We start from the raw sequence: 17,145 nt of genomic DNA on the forward strand, positions 1-17,145 counted from the left end.
ACTGCCACCCCAACTCGCGAATCATATCAGTGACACCCTCACCCCTATTGCGCGACAACACGAAACGGGCTGCCCTTCTTTGCACTTTTTCGATATCCTCCGTCAGTCCTACCTGGTAAGGATCCCACACCACGCAGCAATATTCCAGCAGAGGACGGACAAGTGTAATGTAGGCTGTCTCTTTAGTGGGTTTGTCGCATCTTCTGAGTGTTGTGCCAGCAAACCGCAGTCTTTGCTTCGCCTTCCCCACAATATCATCTATGTCGTCTTTCCAATCTAAGTTGCTCGTAATTGTAATTCCTAGGTATTTAGTCGAATTGACAGCCCTTAGAATTGTGCGATTTATCGTATACCCAAAATTTATCGGATTTCTTTTAGTACCCATGTGGATGACCTCGTACTTTTCTTTGTTTAGTGCCAATTGCCACTTTTAGCACCATACAGAAATTCTCTCTACATCATTTTGTAATTAAAATTGATTGTCTAATGATTTTACTAGACGGTAAATCACAACGTCATCTGCAAACAATCTAAGGAGACTTTTCAGATCATTTACGTAAATCAGGAGCAGCAGAGGGCCTATGACACCAGCTTGCGGAACGCCAGATATCACTTCCGTTCTACTCGACGATTTACCGTCTATCACTACGAACTGTGACCTCTATGAGAGGAAATCACGAATCCAGTCACACAACTGAGACGATACTCGATGTGCACGCAATTTGATTAACAGTCGCTTGTGAGGAACGGTACCAAAAGCCTTCTAGAAATCTAGGAATATGGAATCGATCTGAGATCCCTTGTCGTCAGCATTCATTACTTCACGGGAATGAAGAGCTAGCTGTGTTGCACAAGACCGATATTTTCTGAATCCGTGTTGGTTATGTATCAATAAGTCATTTTCTTCAAGGTGATACATAATGTTCGAGTACAAATTGAAATGGCTCTGAGCACTATGGGACTTAACATCTGTGGTCATCAGTCCCCTAGAACTTAGAACTACCTAAACCTAACTAAGCTAAGAACATCAGACACATACATGCCCGAGGCAGGATTCGAGCCTGCGACCGTAGCGGTCGCGCGGTTCCAGACTGTAGCGCGTAGAACCGCTCGGCCACTACGGCCGGCCTGTTCGAGTACAGTATGAGGTGCATTCAAGTTCTAAGGCCTCCGATTTTTTTTCTCCAGACTGGAAAGAGATAGAAACATGCGCATTATTTTAAAATGAGGCCGCGTTCATTGTCAATACGTCCCAGAGATGGCAGCACCGTACGGCAGATGGGATTTTACTGCCAGCGGCGAGAATGAGAACTGTTTTAAATACTTAAAATGGCGACGTTTTCCTTACTTGAACAGCGTGAAATCATTCGTTTTCTGAATTTGCGTGGTGTAAAACCAATTGAAATTCATCAACAGTTGAAGGGGACATGTGGTGATGGAGTTATGGATGTGTCGAAAGTGCGTTCGTGGGTGCGACAGTTTAATGAAGGGAGAACATCGTGTGACAACAAACCAAAACAACCTCGGGCTCGCACAAGCTGGTCTGAGGACACGATCGAGAAAGTGGAGAGAATTGTTTTGGGGGATCGCCGAATGACTGTTGAACAGATCGCCTCCAGAGTTGGCATTTCTGTGGGTTCTGTGCACACAATCCTGCATGACGACCTGAAAATGCGAAAAGTGTCATCCAGGTGGGTGCCACGAATACTGACGGACGACCACACGGCTGCCCGTGTGGCACGTTGCCAAGCAATGTTGACGCGCAATGACAGCATGAATGGGACTTTCTTTTCGTCGGTTGTGACAATGGATGAGACGTGGATGCCATTTTTCAATCCAGAAACAAAGCGCCAGTCAGCTCAGTGGAAGCACACAGATTCACCGCCACCAAAAAAATTTCGGGTAACCGCCAGTGCTGAAAAAATGATGGTGTCCCTGTTCTGGGACAGTGATGGCGTAATCCTTACCCATTGCGTTCCAAAGGGCACTACGGTAACAGATGCATCCTACGAAAATGTTTTGAAGAACAAATTCCTTCCTGCACTGCAACAAAAACGTCCGGGAAGGGCTGCGCGTGTGCTGTTTCACCGAGACAACGCACCCGCACATCGAGCTAACGTTACGCAACAGTTTCTTCGTGATAACAACTTTGAAGTGATTCCTCGTGCTCCCTACTCACCTGACCTGGCTCCTAGTGACTTTTGGCTTTTTCCAACAATGAAAGACACTCTCCGTGGCCGCACATTCACCAGCCGTGCTGCTATTGCCTCAGCGATTTTCCAGTGGTCAAAACAGACTCCTAAAGAAGCCTTCGCCGCTGCCACGGAATCGTGGCGTCAGCGTTGTGAAAAATGTGTACGTCTGCAGGGCGATTACGTCGAGAAGTAACGCCAGTTTCATCGATTTCGGGTGAGTAGTTAATTAGAAAAAAAATCGGAGGCCTTAGAACTTGAATGCACCTCGTATATGCTCCAAAATTCTACTGCAAATTTAGGTCAATGATATGCGTCTGTAATTCAATGGGTTACTCCTGTTTCCTTTCTTGAAAACTGGTCTTTAGGAGCAGACCTTTCGTCAAGTGAGCGGTTGTATATGATTGCTAAGAAAGGCGTTATTGTGTCTGCATAGTCTGAAAGGAACCTGACTGGAATACCATCTGGACTGGAAGACTTGCCTTTCTTAAGTGATTTCAGTTGTTCCGCGACACCTAAGATATCTACACGTCCTCACTTCAGTGTGCATCTCCGCAACCATCTCAAAGCTATATTTCCTGCTCGCTGATTTGGAAGGGGAGGTCTTATTCCATGGCCTGCGAAGTCGCCTGACCAGAGTCCCCTTGATTATTTCCTGTGAGAATACGTAAAGTATCCAGTGGATGCAGAGGTGGAATTAGTTGGACAGCCTGTGACGTGACTCGAAACGCACCAGGGATATTTGTCAGCGTGCTTCAGAATTGTGTTCGCCGATGTCATGCTTGCATTGAGGTTGATGACCGTCAGTAGATCTACATCTACATCTACATCCATACTCCGCAAGCCACCTGACGGTGTGTGGCGGAGGGTACCTTGAGTACCTCTATCGGTTCTTCCTTCTATTCCAGTCTCGTATTGTTCGTGGAAAGAAGGATTGTCGGTATGCCTCTGTGTGGGCTCTAATCTCTCTGATTTTATACTCATGGTCTCTTCGCGAGATATACGTAGGAGGGAGCAATATACTGCTTGACTCTTCGGTGAAGGTGTGTTCTCGAAACTTTGACAAAAGCCCGTACCGAGCTACTGAGCGTCTCTCCTGCAGAGTCTTCCACTGGAGTTTATCTATCATCTCCGTAACGCTTTCGCGATTACTAAATGATCCGGCAACGAAGCGCGCTGCTCTCCGTTGGATCTTCTCTATATCTTCTATCAACCCTATCTGGTACGTATCCCACACTGCTGAGCAGTATTCGAGCAGTGGGCGAACAAGCGTACTGTAACCTACTTCCTTTGTTTTCGGATTGCATTTGCTTAGGATTCTTCCAATGAATCTCAGTCTGGCATCTGCTTTACCGACGATCAACATTATATGGTCATTCCATTTTAGCCGGCCGCGGTGGTCTAGCGGTTCTGGCGCTGCAGTCCGGAACCGCGGGACTGCTACGGTCGCAGGTTCGAATCCTGCCTCGGGCATGGGTGTGTGTGATGTCCTTAGGTTAGTTAGGTTTAAGTAGTTCTAAGTTCTAGGGGACTTATGACCTAAGATGTTGAGTCCCATAGTGCTCAGAGCCATTTGAACCATTTTTTTTCATTCCATTTTAAATCACTCCTAATGCGTACTCCCAGATAATTTATGGTATTAACTGCTTCCAGCTGCTGACCTGGTATTTTGTAGCTAAATGATAAAGGTTCTATCTTTCTGTGTATTCGCAGCACATTACACTTGTCTACATTGAGATTCAGTTGCCATTCCCTGCACCATGCGTCAATTCGCTGCAGATCCTCCTGCATTTCAGTACAATTTTCCATTCTTACAACCTCTCGATACACCACAGCATGATCTGCAAAGAGCCTCAGTGAACTTCCGATGTCATCCACCAGGTCATTTATGTATATTGTGAATAGCAACGGTCCTACGACACTCCCCTGCGGCACACCTGAAATCACTCTTACTTCGGAAGACTTCTCTCCATTGAGAATGACATGCTGCGTCCTGTTATCTAGGAACTCCTCAATCCAATCACATAATTGGTCTGATAGTCCAGATGCTCTTACTTTGTTCATTAAACGACTGTGGGGAACTGTATCGAACGCCTTGCGGAAGTCAAGAAACACGGCATCTACCTGTGAACCCGTGTCTACGGCCCTCTGAGTCTCGTGGACGAATAGCGCGAGTTGGGTTTCACATGACCGTCTTTTTCGAAACCCATGCTGATTCCTACAGAGTAGATTTCTAGTCTCCAGAAAAGTCATTATACTCCAACACAATACGTGTTCCAAAATTCTACAACTGATCGACGTTAGAGATATAGGTCTATACAGTACAAATGGTTGCATTAATTGTGTCAGTGATGGTATTTGCAGTTAACTGTAACTATTGTTAATTAAGATGTACACAGTAATGTGATTTTATTCCTATCATCTCCTTAAGCTGGTTTATTTGACCCCAGGTTCCCACATCAAATTGTTCTGTGGAGCATCCTCTATGTCCTGTCAAACTTTTCCACGCTCTTTATATACATCGTAAATGTTTGAGACTTGAAAAGATCTGTGGAACAACATAGTTTATGAAACTTCCTGGCAGATTAAAACTGTGTGCTCGACCGAGACTCGAATTCGGGCTGTGGCTAAGCCATGTCCCCGCAATATCCTTTCTTTCAGGAGTGCTAGTTCTGCAAGGTTGGCAGGAGAGCTTCTGTAAAGTTTGGAAGGTAAGAGACGAGGTACTGGCAGAAGTCAAGCTGTGAGGACAGCTTCGATAGCTCACATGGTAGAGCACTTGCCCGCAAAAGGCAAAGGTCCCGAGTTCGAGTCTCGGTCGAGCACACAGTTTTAATCTGCCAGGAAGTTTCATATCAGCGCACACTCCGCTGCAGAGTGAAAATCTCATTTTGGAAACATAGTTTATGTTGATTAAATTGGCAGTGAAGGGGATAACAGAGACAGGCGGCAGTAAAGTATTGCATGTGAGAGTGAGGTGGGCTGTGTACTGACCCCTGAGGATGACCTTCTTGGGCTGATCGCGCAGCGGGCCGTGGCCCACGCCGCGCAAGCCGCCACCCCCGAGTCCACCCCCGCCGCCGCCGCCGACGCCTCCTGCCGCCCCCGCACGGTCCGACGCCACCAACTCGCTCAGGAAGTTGATGTAGCCGATGGCCAACTTCAGCGTGTCCACCTGCCGACAGATTTCTGCAATGTAAAGAGACAGAGAGAGAAGAGAGAGGGAGAGAGATACAGGCTTAAAGGAGGGAATTGGGAGACAGAGGGAAAGAAATAGAGGGACTTAAAGGGAAGAGTTGAGAGAGAGAGATACAGACTTAAAGGAGGGAATTGAGAGACAGAGAGAAAAATAGAGAGAGAGAGAGAGAGAGAGAGAGAGAGAGAGAGAGAGAGAGAGAGGGAGGGAGGGAGGGAGGGAGATACAGACTTAAAGGTTAAAGGAGAGAGAGAGAGAGAGAGAGAGAGAGAGAGAGAGAGAGAGAGGGAGGGAGGGAGGGAGATACAGACTTAAAGGTTAAAGGAGAGAATTGAGAGACAGAGAGAGACTTAGAGAGAGAGAGAGAGAGAGAGAGAGAGGGAAGGAGGGAGAGAGATACAGAATTAAAGGTTAAAGGAGAGAATTGACAGAGAGAGAGAGGGAGGGAGAGAGAGAGATGCAGAGTTCAAGGAGCGTGGTGTGCGTACTGTAAGACCTTCGGTACACACACCATCACATTATTTGACTTGTCGCTCTAACGAAGTAGGCGAGTGTCAGCAATATGTCTCGTGGTCTTATCGTGGCGTGTTTATCTTCTGCCGTTAGGTCAGACAATAGAAATGCCACATGTACGCTTAGAGTAGCAGATTGACGGTGACCAACTTTAAACAGAACCTGATTAATTTTCACACACATTTATTAAAATAATAACAATCATAAACCTTACTTAACTTGATTCTGGATGCTATTTACAATTAACAATCTGAAGTTCCTTTGATCTTGGTACGTTAATCTTATTGTCACATATCTCTGATACTTGACAAAGTGTCTATTCATTTATCTTCATGGCTATGTACAGGAATATGTTAATCGTATTAGGCGCAGACTGAAACTTGACTATAGACTGGTGCAAACTAATGCAGACTGACTAATCGGAGGTCTGTACACTCGTTCTAATACCTCGAGCGTTCAGGTATCACTGCGCGAGTGTGATCCGCGAGGAGAAAAAGTTCTACGTTAGCAGCAATCTCATTGGCTGCGTTACATATCAATACGCGGATCGGTGGAAGCAGAATTTGGTCCATCTCTAAGGCAGCGCTGTTGTGCTTAGCGGGGCGCGCTCTAGTGGGAAAGTTGTGTACGCGCTGACTACGCGGAACTATGTACACAACAAGGAGAGAATTTTGAGAGGGTGGGGAGGGGGGAGGGGGGAGGGAGAGATACAGACTTAAAGGAGAGAACAGAGAGAAAGAGAGAGTGAGACTTAAAGGGAAGAGTTGAGAGAGATACAGAATGCGGGGGGAGGGAGAGAGATACAGACTTAGGGAGAGAATTGAGAGAGAAAGAGAGAGAGAGACTTAAAGGGAAGAGTTGAGAGAGAGAGGGAGGGGGGGAGAGAATCGACAGAGAGAAAGAGAGAGACTTAAAGGGAAGAGTTGAGAGAGAGAGAGAGAGAGAGAGAGAGAGAGAGAGAGAGACTTAAAGGGAAGAGTTGAGAGAGAGAGAGGGGGGGGAGGTAGAGGGACAGAGAGGGGCGAAAGAGACAACAGAGAGAGGGAAGTAGGCAGAAAGAGAAGGAGAGATACTTACAGGAGGCAGTTAAAAGAGAGTCAGAGAGGGGGGGGGGGTAGAGAGGAAAAGAGACAAACTTAAAGGAGACAGGGGAGGGGAGTTCTCACCAATACTACAAAGGTCACTCATTAACAACTTCACACTAACAAATTAAACAGCTCTCAGCCATTACTTATAGGAATCTATTTTCCCTAGCTAAAAGCTCACTTAAAAATGCAAATAACTACTCACTTAATAAACTGAAAATAATTCCACCATAGAAACAAGAGCTCACAGAAGTTATTTCACGTGCTCGCATAAGAAAACTGGACAGGAAATACTGGGGACATATACAGGGTGTATCGAAAAGAATCATCCGATGTATTTAAAAAAAAAAAAACTGTTATGTTATTTGAGATATGTGCGTGAAAAAAATGGGTCTGAGCACTATGGGACTTAACTTCTGACGTCACCAGTCCCCTAGAACTTAGAACTACTTAAACCTAACTAACCTAAGGACATGACACACATCCATGCCCGAGGCAGGATTCGAACCTGCGACCGTATCGGTCGCGCGGTTCCAGACGGTAGCGCCTAGAACCGCACGGCCACTCCGGCCGGCTATGTGCGTGAACAAAGTGGCTACTCTCGAGTTTTAAATGGTTCCCACTTCAGTTCTAGTAAAAATGGTGTCGGGGTCGGGGCAACAGAAAGCGTTTTCTGTTCTGCGTTTTCCGCAGTGCGAGTGAGTAATAACTGTTCAGTGTGACTTTCGTACTAGGTACGGTGTGGAACCTCCTGCAGCACAGAGCATTAGACGATGGCATTAGCAATTCCGAGAAACAGGTTGTTTCTGTAAAGGCGAATCGCCCGGGCCGTCCCCAAGTGTCTGACACAGACACATAGTGTTTAGTGACGACGCAACATTCCATTCAAATGGAAAGGTGAACCGCCATAATGTGAGGATATTGGCTACATAGCAACCACATGAAGTCGTACAACATGAGAAGAAGTCCCCAAAATTTAATGTGTTTCGTGCAGTTTCACGAGAAAAGGTGTGTGCGCTATTTTTCTTTGCCAAGAACACTGTTACACGAAGTACATATCTCTATAGGTTTGAGAACTAGCTTTTGCCACAGTTGGAGACTGACTCGAACGACCTGATTTACCAACAGGGTGGGGCACCGCCATCTGGAAGTGCGGGAATTTTTAAATCAAAGGATTACTGAACGCCGGCCGCTGTGGCCGAGCGGCTCTAGGCGCTACATGCCGGAACTGCGCGACTGCTACGGTCGCAGGTTCGAATCCTGCCTCGGGCATGGAGGTGTGTGATGTCCTTAGGTTAGTTAGGTTTAAGTGGTTCTAGGTTCTAGGGGACTGATGACCTCAGTGAAAAAAAAAAAAATTATTGAACGATGGATGGTTCGCACTGGACCAGCTGATTCAGCCTTACATTGCTCGCCTTGAAGGTCACCGGACCTGAGTGTACGTGATTATTTGTTGTGCGGATGATAAAAGACTCTGTTTATGTGCCTCCGTTACGAACAACAATGATTCGCGTAATAGCAGCTGTGGCTGCTGTAACTCGAACATGCTCGCTGTAGTGTGGGAACAACTTGAGTACCGCATTCACATACGCCGTCATCCTCAAGGGGGGCATTTTGAACACGTATGAAAAGGTATCAAAAAATCTGTTTGAGCTTCGCGTTCATCAAAAAAGAAAATTAATTGCATACAATTATTAGTTTCAGAGATATAGACGAGCCAAATCGGATGATTGTTTTTGATGCACCCTGTACATTGAGGTGAGATAATTAATATCAAGTCGGGTCTCCTTTGGCCCTCAGTAGTGCACTATCTTGATGCGGCATTGACTCAACATGTCGTTGGAAATTCTCTGCGGAAGTATTGAGACATGCTGCCCTATGTTGTTGTTGTGGTCTTTTGGTTTGATGCAGCTCTACATGCTACTCTATCCTGTGCAAGCTTCTTCATCTCCCAGTACCTATTGCAACCTACATCCTTCTGAATCTGCTTAGTGTATTCATCTCTTGGTCTACCTCTACGATTTTTACCCTCCTTGCTGCCCTCCAATACTAAATTGGTAATCCCTTGGTGCCTCAGAACAAGCCCTACCAACCGATCCCTTCTTCTAGTCAAGGTGTGCCACAAATTCCTCGTCTCCCCAATTCTGTTCTGCACCTCATTAGTTATGTGATCTACGCATCTAATCTTCAGCATTCTTCTGTAGCACCACATTTCTCTTCTTGTCTAAACTATTTATCGTCCATGTTTCACTTCCATACATAGCTACACTCCATACAAGTACTTTCATAAACGACTTCCTGACACATAAATCTATGCTCGATGTTAATAAATTTCCCTTCTTCAGAAACGCTTTCCTTGCCATTGCCAGTCTACATTTTATTTCCTCTCTACTTCGACCATCATCAGTTATTTTGCTCCCCAAACAGCAAAACTCCTTTACTACTATAAGTGTCTCATTTCCTAATCTAATTCCCTCAGCATCACCCGACTTATTTCGAGTACATTCCATTATCCTCGTTTTGCTTTTGTTGATGTTCATCTCATACCCTCGTTTCAAGACACTGTCCATTCCGTTCAACTGCTCTTCCAAGTCCTTTGCTGTCTCTGACAGAATTACAATGTCATCGGGGAAACTCGAAGTTTTTATTTCTTCTCCATGTATTTCAATACCTACACCGAATTTTTCTTTTGTTTCCTTTACTGCTAGCGACCCATAATTGCGAAATCATTGCCGGTGCAAGATTTTCCACAATTGCGAAAGTATTGCCTGTGCCGGACTTTGTACGCGAACTGACCTCTCGATTATGTCCCATAAATGTCCGATGTGATTCTCGGTGGCCAAGTCATTCGATCGAATTTTCGGGAATGTTATTCGAACCAATCGTGAACAATTATGGCCTAATGACATGGCGCATTGTCATCCATAAAAGTGGCATCGTTGTTTGGGTACACGGTCTCCAAGCAGGCGAACATAACCAATTTGTAGCCAATGATCGGCTGTACTGCACCAGAGCCGGCTGCTGTGACCGAGCGGTTCTGGACGCTGCAGTCCGGAACCGCGCTGCTGCTACGGTCACAGGTTCGAATACTGCGTCGGGCATGGATGTGTGTGATGTCCTTAGGTTTAAGTAGTTCTAAGTTCCAGGGGACTGATGACCTCAGATGTTAAGTCGCGTAGTGCTCAGAGCCATACGAGGTGTGGCCAGAAAAAAACCGGACTAGTACTGGTGAAACAATAAAACGAATGCAATAAGGCTGAAAGTCGCGTGGCCTGTCACCTGACTCTCGCTCCGCCTACTGCTCGAGTTTCATCTGCCTCCTGCACTCAGTCTGCCCGTGGCGTCTGTTTTAAGTAGTTGACGTTTTGTCTGTGCGTCGGAAAATGTTGAGTGTACAGAAAGAACAGCGTGTTAATATCAAATTTTGTTTCAAACTAGGAAAATCTGCAAGTGAAACGTTTGTAATGCTACAAAAAGTATACGGCGATGATTGTTTATCGCGAACACGAGTGTTTGAGTGGTTTAAACGATTTAAAGATGGCCGCGAAGACACCAGTGATGACACTCGCACTGGCAGACCATTGTCAGCAAAAACTGATGCAAACATTGAAAAAATCGGTAAACTTGTTCGACAAGATCGCCGTTTAACAATCAGAGCAGTGTCTGAGTTAACAGGAGTTGACGGCAATCTTGTCGAACAAGTTTACCGATTTTTTCAATGTTTGCATCAGTTTTTGCTGACAGTGGTCTGCCAGTGCGAGTGTCATCACTGGTGTCTTCGCGGCCATCTTTAAATCGTTTAAACCACTCAAACACTTGTGTTCGCGATAAACAATCATCGCCGTACACTTGTTGTAACATTACAAACGTTTCACTTGCAGATTTTCCTAGTTTGAAACAAAATTTGATATTAACACGCTGTTCTTTCTGTACACTCAACATTTTCCGACACACAGACAAAACGTCAACTACTTAAAACAGACGCCACGGGCAGACTGAGTGCAGGAGGCAGATGAAACTCGAGCAGTAGGCGGAGCGAGAGTCACGTGACAGGCCACGCGACTTCCAGCCTTATTGCATTCGTTTTATTGTTTCACCAGTACTAGTCCGGTTTTTTTCTGGCCACACCTCGTATGAACCATTTTTTGTTGGACCAGAGGACATGTAAACACATCCGACACCGTTAATGGAGCTGCCACAAGCTTGCACACTGCCTTGTTGACAACTTAGGTACGTGTATTCGCAGGGTCTGCGCCACTCTTAAACCCTACCACCAGCTGTTACCAACTGGAATCGGGACTCATCTGCCCAGTCTTATATGGTCCAACCGATATGGCCAAGTGCCCAGGAGAGGCGTTGCAGGCGATTTCGGGCTGTTAGCAAAGACACTCACATCGGTCATCTGTTGCGACAGCGCATTAACTTCCGCTGCACTGTCCTGAAGGATGAAAGGTGGCTACACTGAGTCACAGCGCCAGAGATTGCGCCGAAGTGTATTATTGAGCCGCCTCCACAGGCCGTAGTTGTTCAGAAGCGGTGGTAGGTAGTGCTTGTCGTGAAGTCGTCGTGGAGTTCTTGTCGAAAAGCGGTGGTAGAGAGTGCTTGTGGAGATGTTGCAGTAGCGTGTCGTTGTTGAGAAGTTCCCACGGAGAGTGCTTGTTCAGATGTTGACATATTGTTTTGATGGGCTAGACACCAGATGTTGTTGGATTAGGGATGCTGTAATGTGCTTTTCGTCAATATACACTCCTGGAAATGGAAAAAAGGACACATTGACACCGATGTGTCAGACCCACCATACTTGCTCCGGACACTGCGAGAGGCCTGTACAAGAAATGATCACACGCACGGCACAGCGGACACACCAGGAACCGCGGTGTTGGCCGTCGAATGGCGCTAGCTGCGCAGCATTTGTGCACCGCCGCCATCAGTGTCAGCCAGTTTGCCGTGGCATACGGAGCTCCATCGCAGTCTTTAACACTGGTAGCATGCCGCGACAGCGTGGACGTGAACCGTATGTGCAGTTGACGGACTTTGAGCGAGGGCGTATAGTGGGCATGCGGGAGGCCGGGTGGACGTACCGCCGAATTGCTCAACGCGTGGGGCGTGAGGTCTCCACAGTACATCGATGTTGTCGCCAGTGGTCGGCGGAAGGTGCACGTGCCCGTCGACCTGGGACCGGACCGCAGCGACGCACGGATGCACGCCGAGACCGTAGGATCCTACGCAGTGCCGTAGGGGACCGCACCGCCACTTCCCAGCAAATTAGGGACACTGTTGCTCCTGGGGTATCGGCGAGGACCATTCGCAACCGTCTCCATGAAGCTGGGCTACGGTCCCGCACACCGTTACGCCGTCTTCCGCTCACGCCCCAACATCGTGCAGCCCGCCACCAGTGGTGTCGCGACAGGCGTGAATGGAGGGACGAATGGAGACGTGTCGTCTTCAGCGATGTGAGTCGCTTCTGCCTTGGTGCCAATGATGGTCGTATGCGTGTTTGGCGCCGTCCAGGTGAGCGCCACAATCAGGACTGCATACGACCGAGGCACACAGGGCCAACACCCGGCATCATGGTGTGGGGAGCGATCTCCTTCACTGGCCGTACACCACTGGTGATCGTCGAGGGGACACTGAATAGTGCACGGTACATCCAAACCGTCATCGAACCCATCGTTCTACCATTCCTAGACCGGCAAGGGAACTTGCTGTTCCAACAGGACAATGCACGTCCGCATGTATCCCGTGCCACCCAACGTGCTCTAGAAGGTGTAAGTCAACTACCCTGGCCAGCAAGATCTCCGGATCTGTCCCCCATTGAGCATGTTTGGGACTGGATGAAGCGTCGTCTCACGCGGTCTGCACGTCCAGCACGAACGCTGGTCCAACTGAGGCGCCAGGTGGAAATGGCATGGCAAGCCGTTCCACAGGACTACATCCAGCATCTCTACGATCGTCTCCACGGGAGAATAGCAGCCTGCATTGCTGCGAAAGGTGGATATACACTGTACTAGTGCCGACATTGTGCATGCTCTGTTGCCTGTGTCTATGTGCCTGTGGTTCTGTCAGTGTGATCATGTGATGTATCTGACCCCAGGAATGTGTCAATAAAGTTTCCCCTTCCTGGGACAATGAATTCACGGTGTTCTTATTTCAATTTCCAGGAGTGTATATGAAGGTAAAAAAATTCCTTTTTTTTATTATTTCAATGTCTTAAACAATAATGCCTCTTGGTCACAGGTTCAGTCAACAAGCATCTGGCTCGTGTTCTTGTATCAGAGTGTATTGTGGTTTCTATGTGCAGTTATAGTATTTCTGTTTTTTTTTAGTTACTTCAGTACAAATGGTGTTTAAAATATCTGGTCTCATTGAGGAAGAACCGTGCCAGATGTGTACGTTGAATCACACTTCCACACACAGAACAGCTACACTTGAGTTTTGTTGTTTCGTAGGTTTTATAGTTGCTGGGGACTTAATTAATTAATTGTGTTAACGGAAGTTTTCTTTCATTTCTTGTTGTTATTCTATGCAGTCAGATTGCGTACAAATACTAGTCAGGGCCAACCGGTTACGAGACTGCGTAACCGGACAGACAGTAAAATTGTTTGCATAATCATAAAATTTAATTAAGCCCCCATGCAAGGATACATTCGTCGCACGTCCCACATTGATTTCTGAGGTTATTTCACGCAGCGTTGCTTGTCTGTTAGCATTGACACCTGTACGGAAACGCCGCTACTCTGGATCGTTAAGTGAAGGCCGTCGGCCTTCCCGTTGTCCGCCTGAAATGTGGTATTCTCGGCACACTTTTAGCACTGCGGATCTCGGAATACCGAGTTTCCTAACGGTTGCCGAAATGGAATGTCTGATGCGTGTAGCTACAATTAATATTCCGCGTTTAAACTCTGTTAATTCCTGTCGGAAACCTTTTCTCCTTAATCACCTTAGCCCAAATGACAGCTCAGTAAATACGCCGTACCTTGTAGATCATGCTGCCGCCATCTGTATACAGGGTGCTACAAAAAGGTAGGGCCAAACTTTCAGGAAACAATCCTCACACACAAATAAAGAAAAGATGTTATGTGGACATGTGTCCGGAAACGCTTACTTTCCATGTTACAGCTCATTTTATTACTTCTCTTCAAACCACATTAATCATGGAATGGAAACACACAGCAACAGAACGTACCAGCGTGACTTCAAACACTTTGTTACAGGAAATGTTCAAAAAGGCCTACGTTAGCGAGGATACGTGCATCCACCCTCCGTCGCACGGAATCCCTGATGCGCTGATGCAGCCCTGGAGAATGGCGTATTGTATCACAGCCGTCCACAATACGAGCACGAAGAGTCTCTACATTTGGTACCGGGCTTGCGTAGACGAGAGCTTTCAAATGCCCCCATAAATGAAAGTCGAGAGGGTTGAGGTCAGGAGAGCGTGGAGACCATGGGATTGGTCCGCCTCTATCAATCCGTCGGTCACCGAATCCGTTGTTGAGAAGCGTACGAAAACTTCGACTGAAATGTGCAGGAGATCCATCGTGCATGAACCACATGTTGTGTCGTACTTGTAAAGGCACATGTTCTAGCAGCACATGTAGAGTATCCCGTATGAAATCGTGATAACGTGCTCCATTGAGCGTAGGTGGAAGAACATGGGGCCGAATCGAGACATCACCGACAATGCCTGCCCAAACGTTCACAGAAAATCTGTGTTGATGACGTGATTGCACAATTGCTTGCGGATTCTCGTCAGCCCATACATGTTGATTGTGAAAATTTACAAATTGATCACGTTGGAATGAAGGCACATCCGTAAAGAGAACATTTGCACTTGGATGAACCATTCGCAGAAGTGTACCCGTGGAGGCCAATCAGCTGCGGATAGTGCCTGCACACGCCGTACACGGTACGGAAACAACTGGTTCTCCCGTAGCCTCTCCATACAGTGACGTGGTCAACGTTACCTTGTACAGCAGCAACTTCTATGACGCTGACATTAGGGTTATCGTCGACTGCACGAAGAATTGCCTCGTCCATTGCAGGTGTCCTCGTCGTCCTAGGTCTTCCCCAGTCGCGAGTCATAGGCTGGAATGTTCCGTGCTCCCTAAGACGCCGATCAATTGCTTCGAACGTCTTCCTGTCGGGACACCTTCGTTCTGGAAATCTGTCTCGATACAAACGTACCGCGCCACGGCTATTGCCTCGTGCTAATCCGTACATCAAATGGGCATCTGCCAACTCCGCATTTGTAAACACTGCATTGACTGCAAAACCACGTTCGTGATGAACACTAACCTGTTGATGCTACGTGCTGATGTGCTCGATGCTAGTACTGTAGAGCAATGAGTCGCATGTCAACACAAGCACCCAAGTCAACATTACCTTCCTTCAATTGGGCCAACTGGCGGTGAATCGAGGAAGTACGGTACATACTGACGAAACTAAAATGAGCTCTAACATAGAAATTAAGCGTTTCCGGACACATGTCCACATAACGTCTTTTCTTTATTTGTGTGTGAGGAATGTTTCCTGAAAGTTTGGCCGTACCTATTCGTAACACCCTGTATGTGCATATCGCTGTCCGATGACCCCAGTCTATTCTATCGGCAAAATGAAAAGCGAGAAGGACTCATGTCAGTGGGGGGGGGGGGGGGGGGGGGGGAGGGTAAGGACTTGTTTGCCCCAAAGAGTGGTATGGCTGCCACAGAGGATGATGGAGAACGAATTTCCCCTCTAGCAGGGTACAATTGTGTGCAGCGATTTACATGGATACTGTCCATATCTGCTTCTAGCTTTAGTATTATTACTAATTCATTTCTTCAAAGCGTCTTTGATTAGTGATCAAAACGTCCTCGGTCCGGAGTTCGAAACCCACCACCGCATAAGTTTTGATTAGTAATCAGCATTTGGCGGCCGAAGACTTCCGGCATAATAAGTCACCCTCATTCTGCCAGTGACCTCGTGAAAGAGGCGGAGAAGATGACACAGCTTCAGGTCACTCTCTTGTCCTTCCGGTGGGAAACTGCCTCTAAAGGTGGAACTATCAGCAATGATCAACGGCATCCGGCCGCTGTGGCCGAGCTGTTCTAGGCGCTGCAGTCTGGAACCGCGCTGCTGCTACAGTCGCAGGTTCGAATCCTGCCTCGGGCATGGATGTGTGTGATGTCCTTAGGTTAGTTAGGTTTAAGTACACTACTGGCCATTAAAATTGCTACACCACGAAGATGACGTGCTACAGACGCGAAATTTAACCGACAGGAAGAAGATGCTGTGATATGCAAATGATTAGCTTTTCAGAGCATTCACACAAGCTTCGCGCCGGTGGCGACACCTACAACGTACTGACACGAGGAAAGTTTCCACCCGATTTCTCATACACATGCAGCAGTTGACCGGCGTTGCCTGGTGAAACGTTATTGTGATGCCTCGTGTAAGGAGCAGAAATGCGTACAATCACGTTAACGACTTTGATAAAGGTCGGATTGTAGCCTATCGCGATTGCGGTTTATCGTATCGCGACATAGCTGCTCGCGTTGGTCGAGATCCAATGACTGTTAACAGAATATGGAATTGGTGGGTTCAGGAGGGTAATACGGAACGCCGTGCTGGATCCCAACGGCCTCGTATCACTAGCAGTCGAGATGACAGGCATCTTATCCGCACGGCTGTAACGGGTCGTGCAGCCACGTCTCGATCCCTGAGTCAACAGATGGGGACGTTTGCAAGACAACAACCATCTGCACGAACAGTTCGACGACGTTTGCAGCAGCATGGCGTAACAGCTTGGAGACCACGGCTCCGGTTACACTTGACGCTGCATCACAGACAGGAGCGCCTGCGATGGTGTACTCGACGACGAACCTTGGTGCACGAATGGCAAAACGTAATTCTTTAGGGTGAATCCAGGTTCTGTTTACAGCATCACGATGGTCGCATTTGTGTTTGGCGACATCGCGGTAAACGCACATTGGAAGCGTGTATTCGTCATCGCCATACTGGCGTATCAGCCGGCGTGATGGTATGGGGTATCATTGGTTACACGTTTCGGTCACCTCTTGTTCGCATTGACGGCACTTTGAACAGTGGACGTTACATTTCAGATGTGTTACGACCCGTGGCTCTACCCTTCATTCGATCCCTGCGAAACCGTACATTTCAG

General features: G+C 47.2%; 1 protein-coding gene across 1 annotated transcript in view; it reads right to left on the bottom strand.

Annotated features, from left to right (window-relative positions):
* Positions 1-17,145, bottom strand: part of LOC126108860 (pancreas transcription factor 1 subunit alpha-like) — a gene marked incomplete at its 5' end in the record, with an annotated part of 155,659 nt that overhangs the window by 111,962 nt on the left and 26,552 nt on the right. The window contains one exon of the mRNA XM_049914225.1: positions 5,187-5,367. Coding sequence (XP_049770182.1) covers positions 5,187-5,367 — 181 coding nt within the window. The remainder of the gene's footprint in view (positions 1-5,186; positions 5,368-17,145) is intronic.

Source organism: Schistocerca cancellata, chromosome 11 (assembly GCF_023864275.1).
Source record: "Schistocerca cancellata isolate TAMUIC-IGC-003103 chromosome 11, iqSchCanc2.1, whole genome shotgun sequence".
Lineage (NCBI taxonomy): Eukaryota > Metazoa > Arthropoda > Insecta > Orthoptera > Acrididae > Schistocerca > Schistocerca cancellata.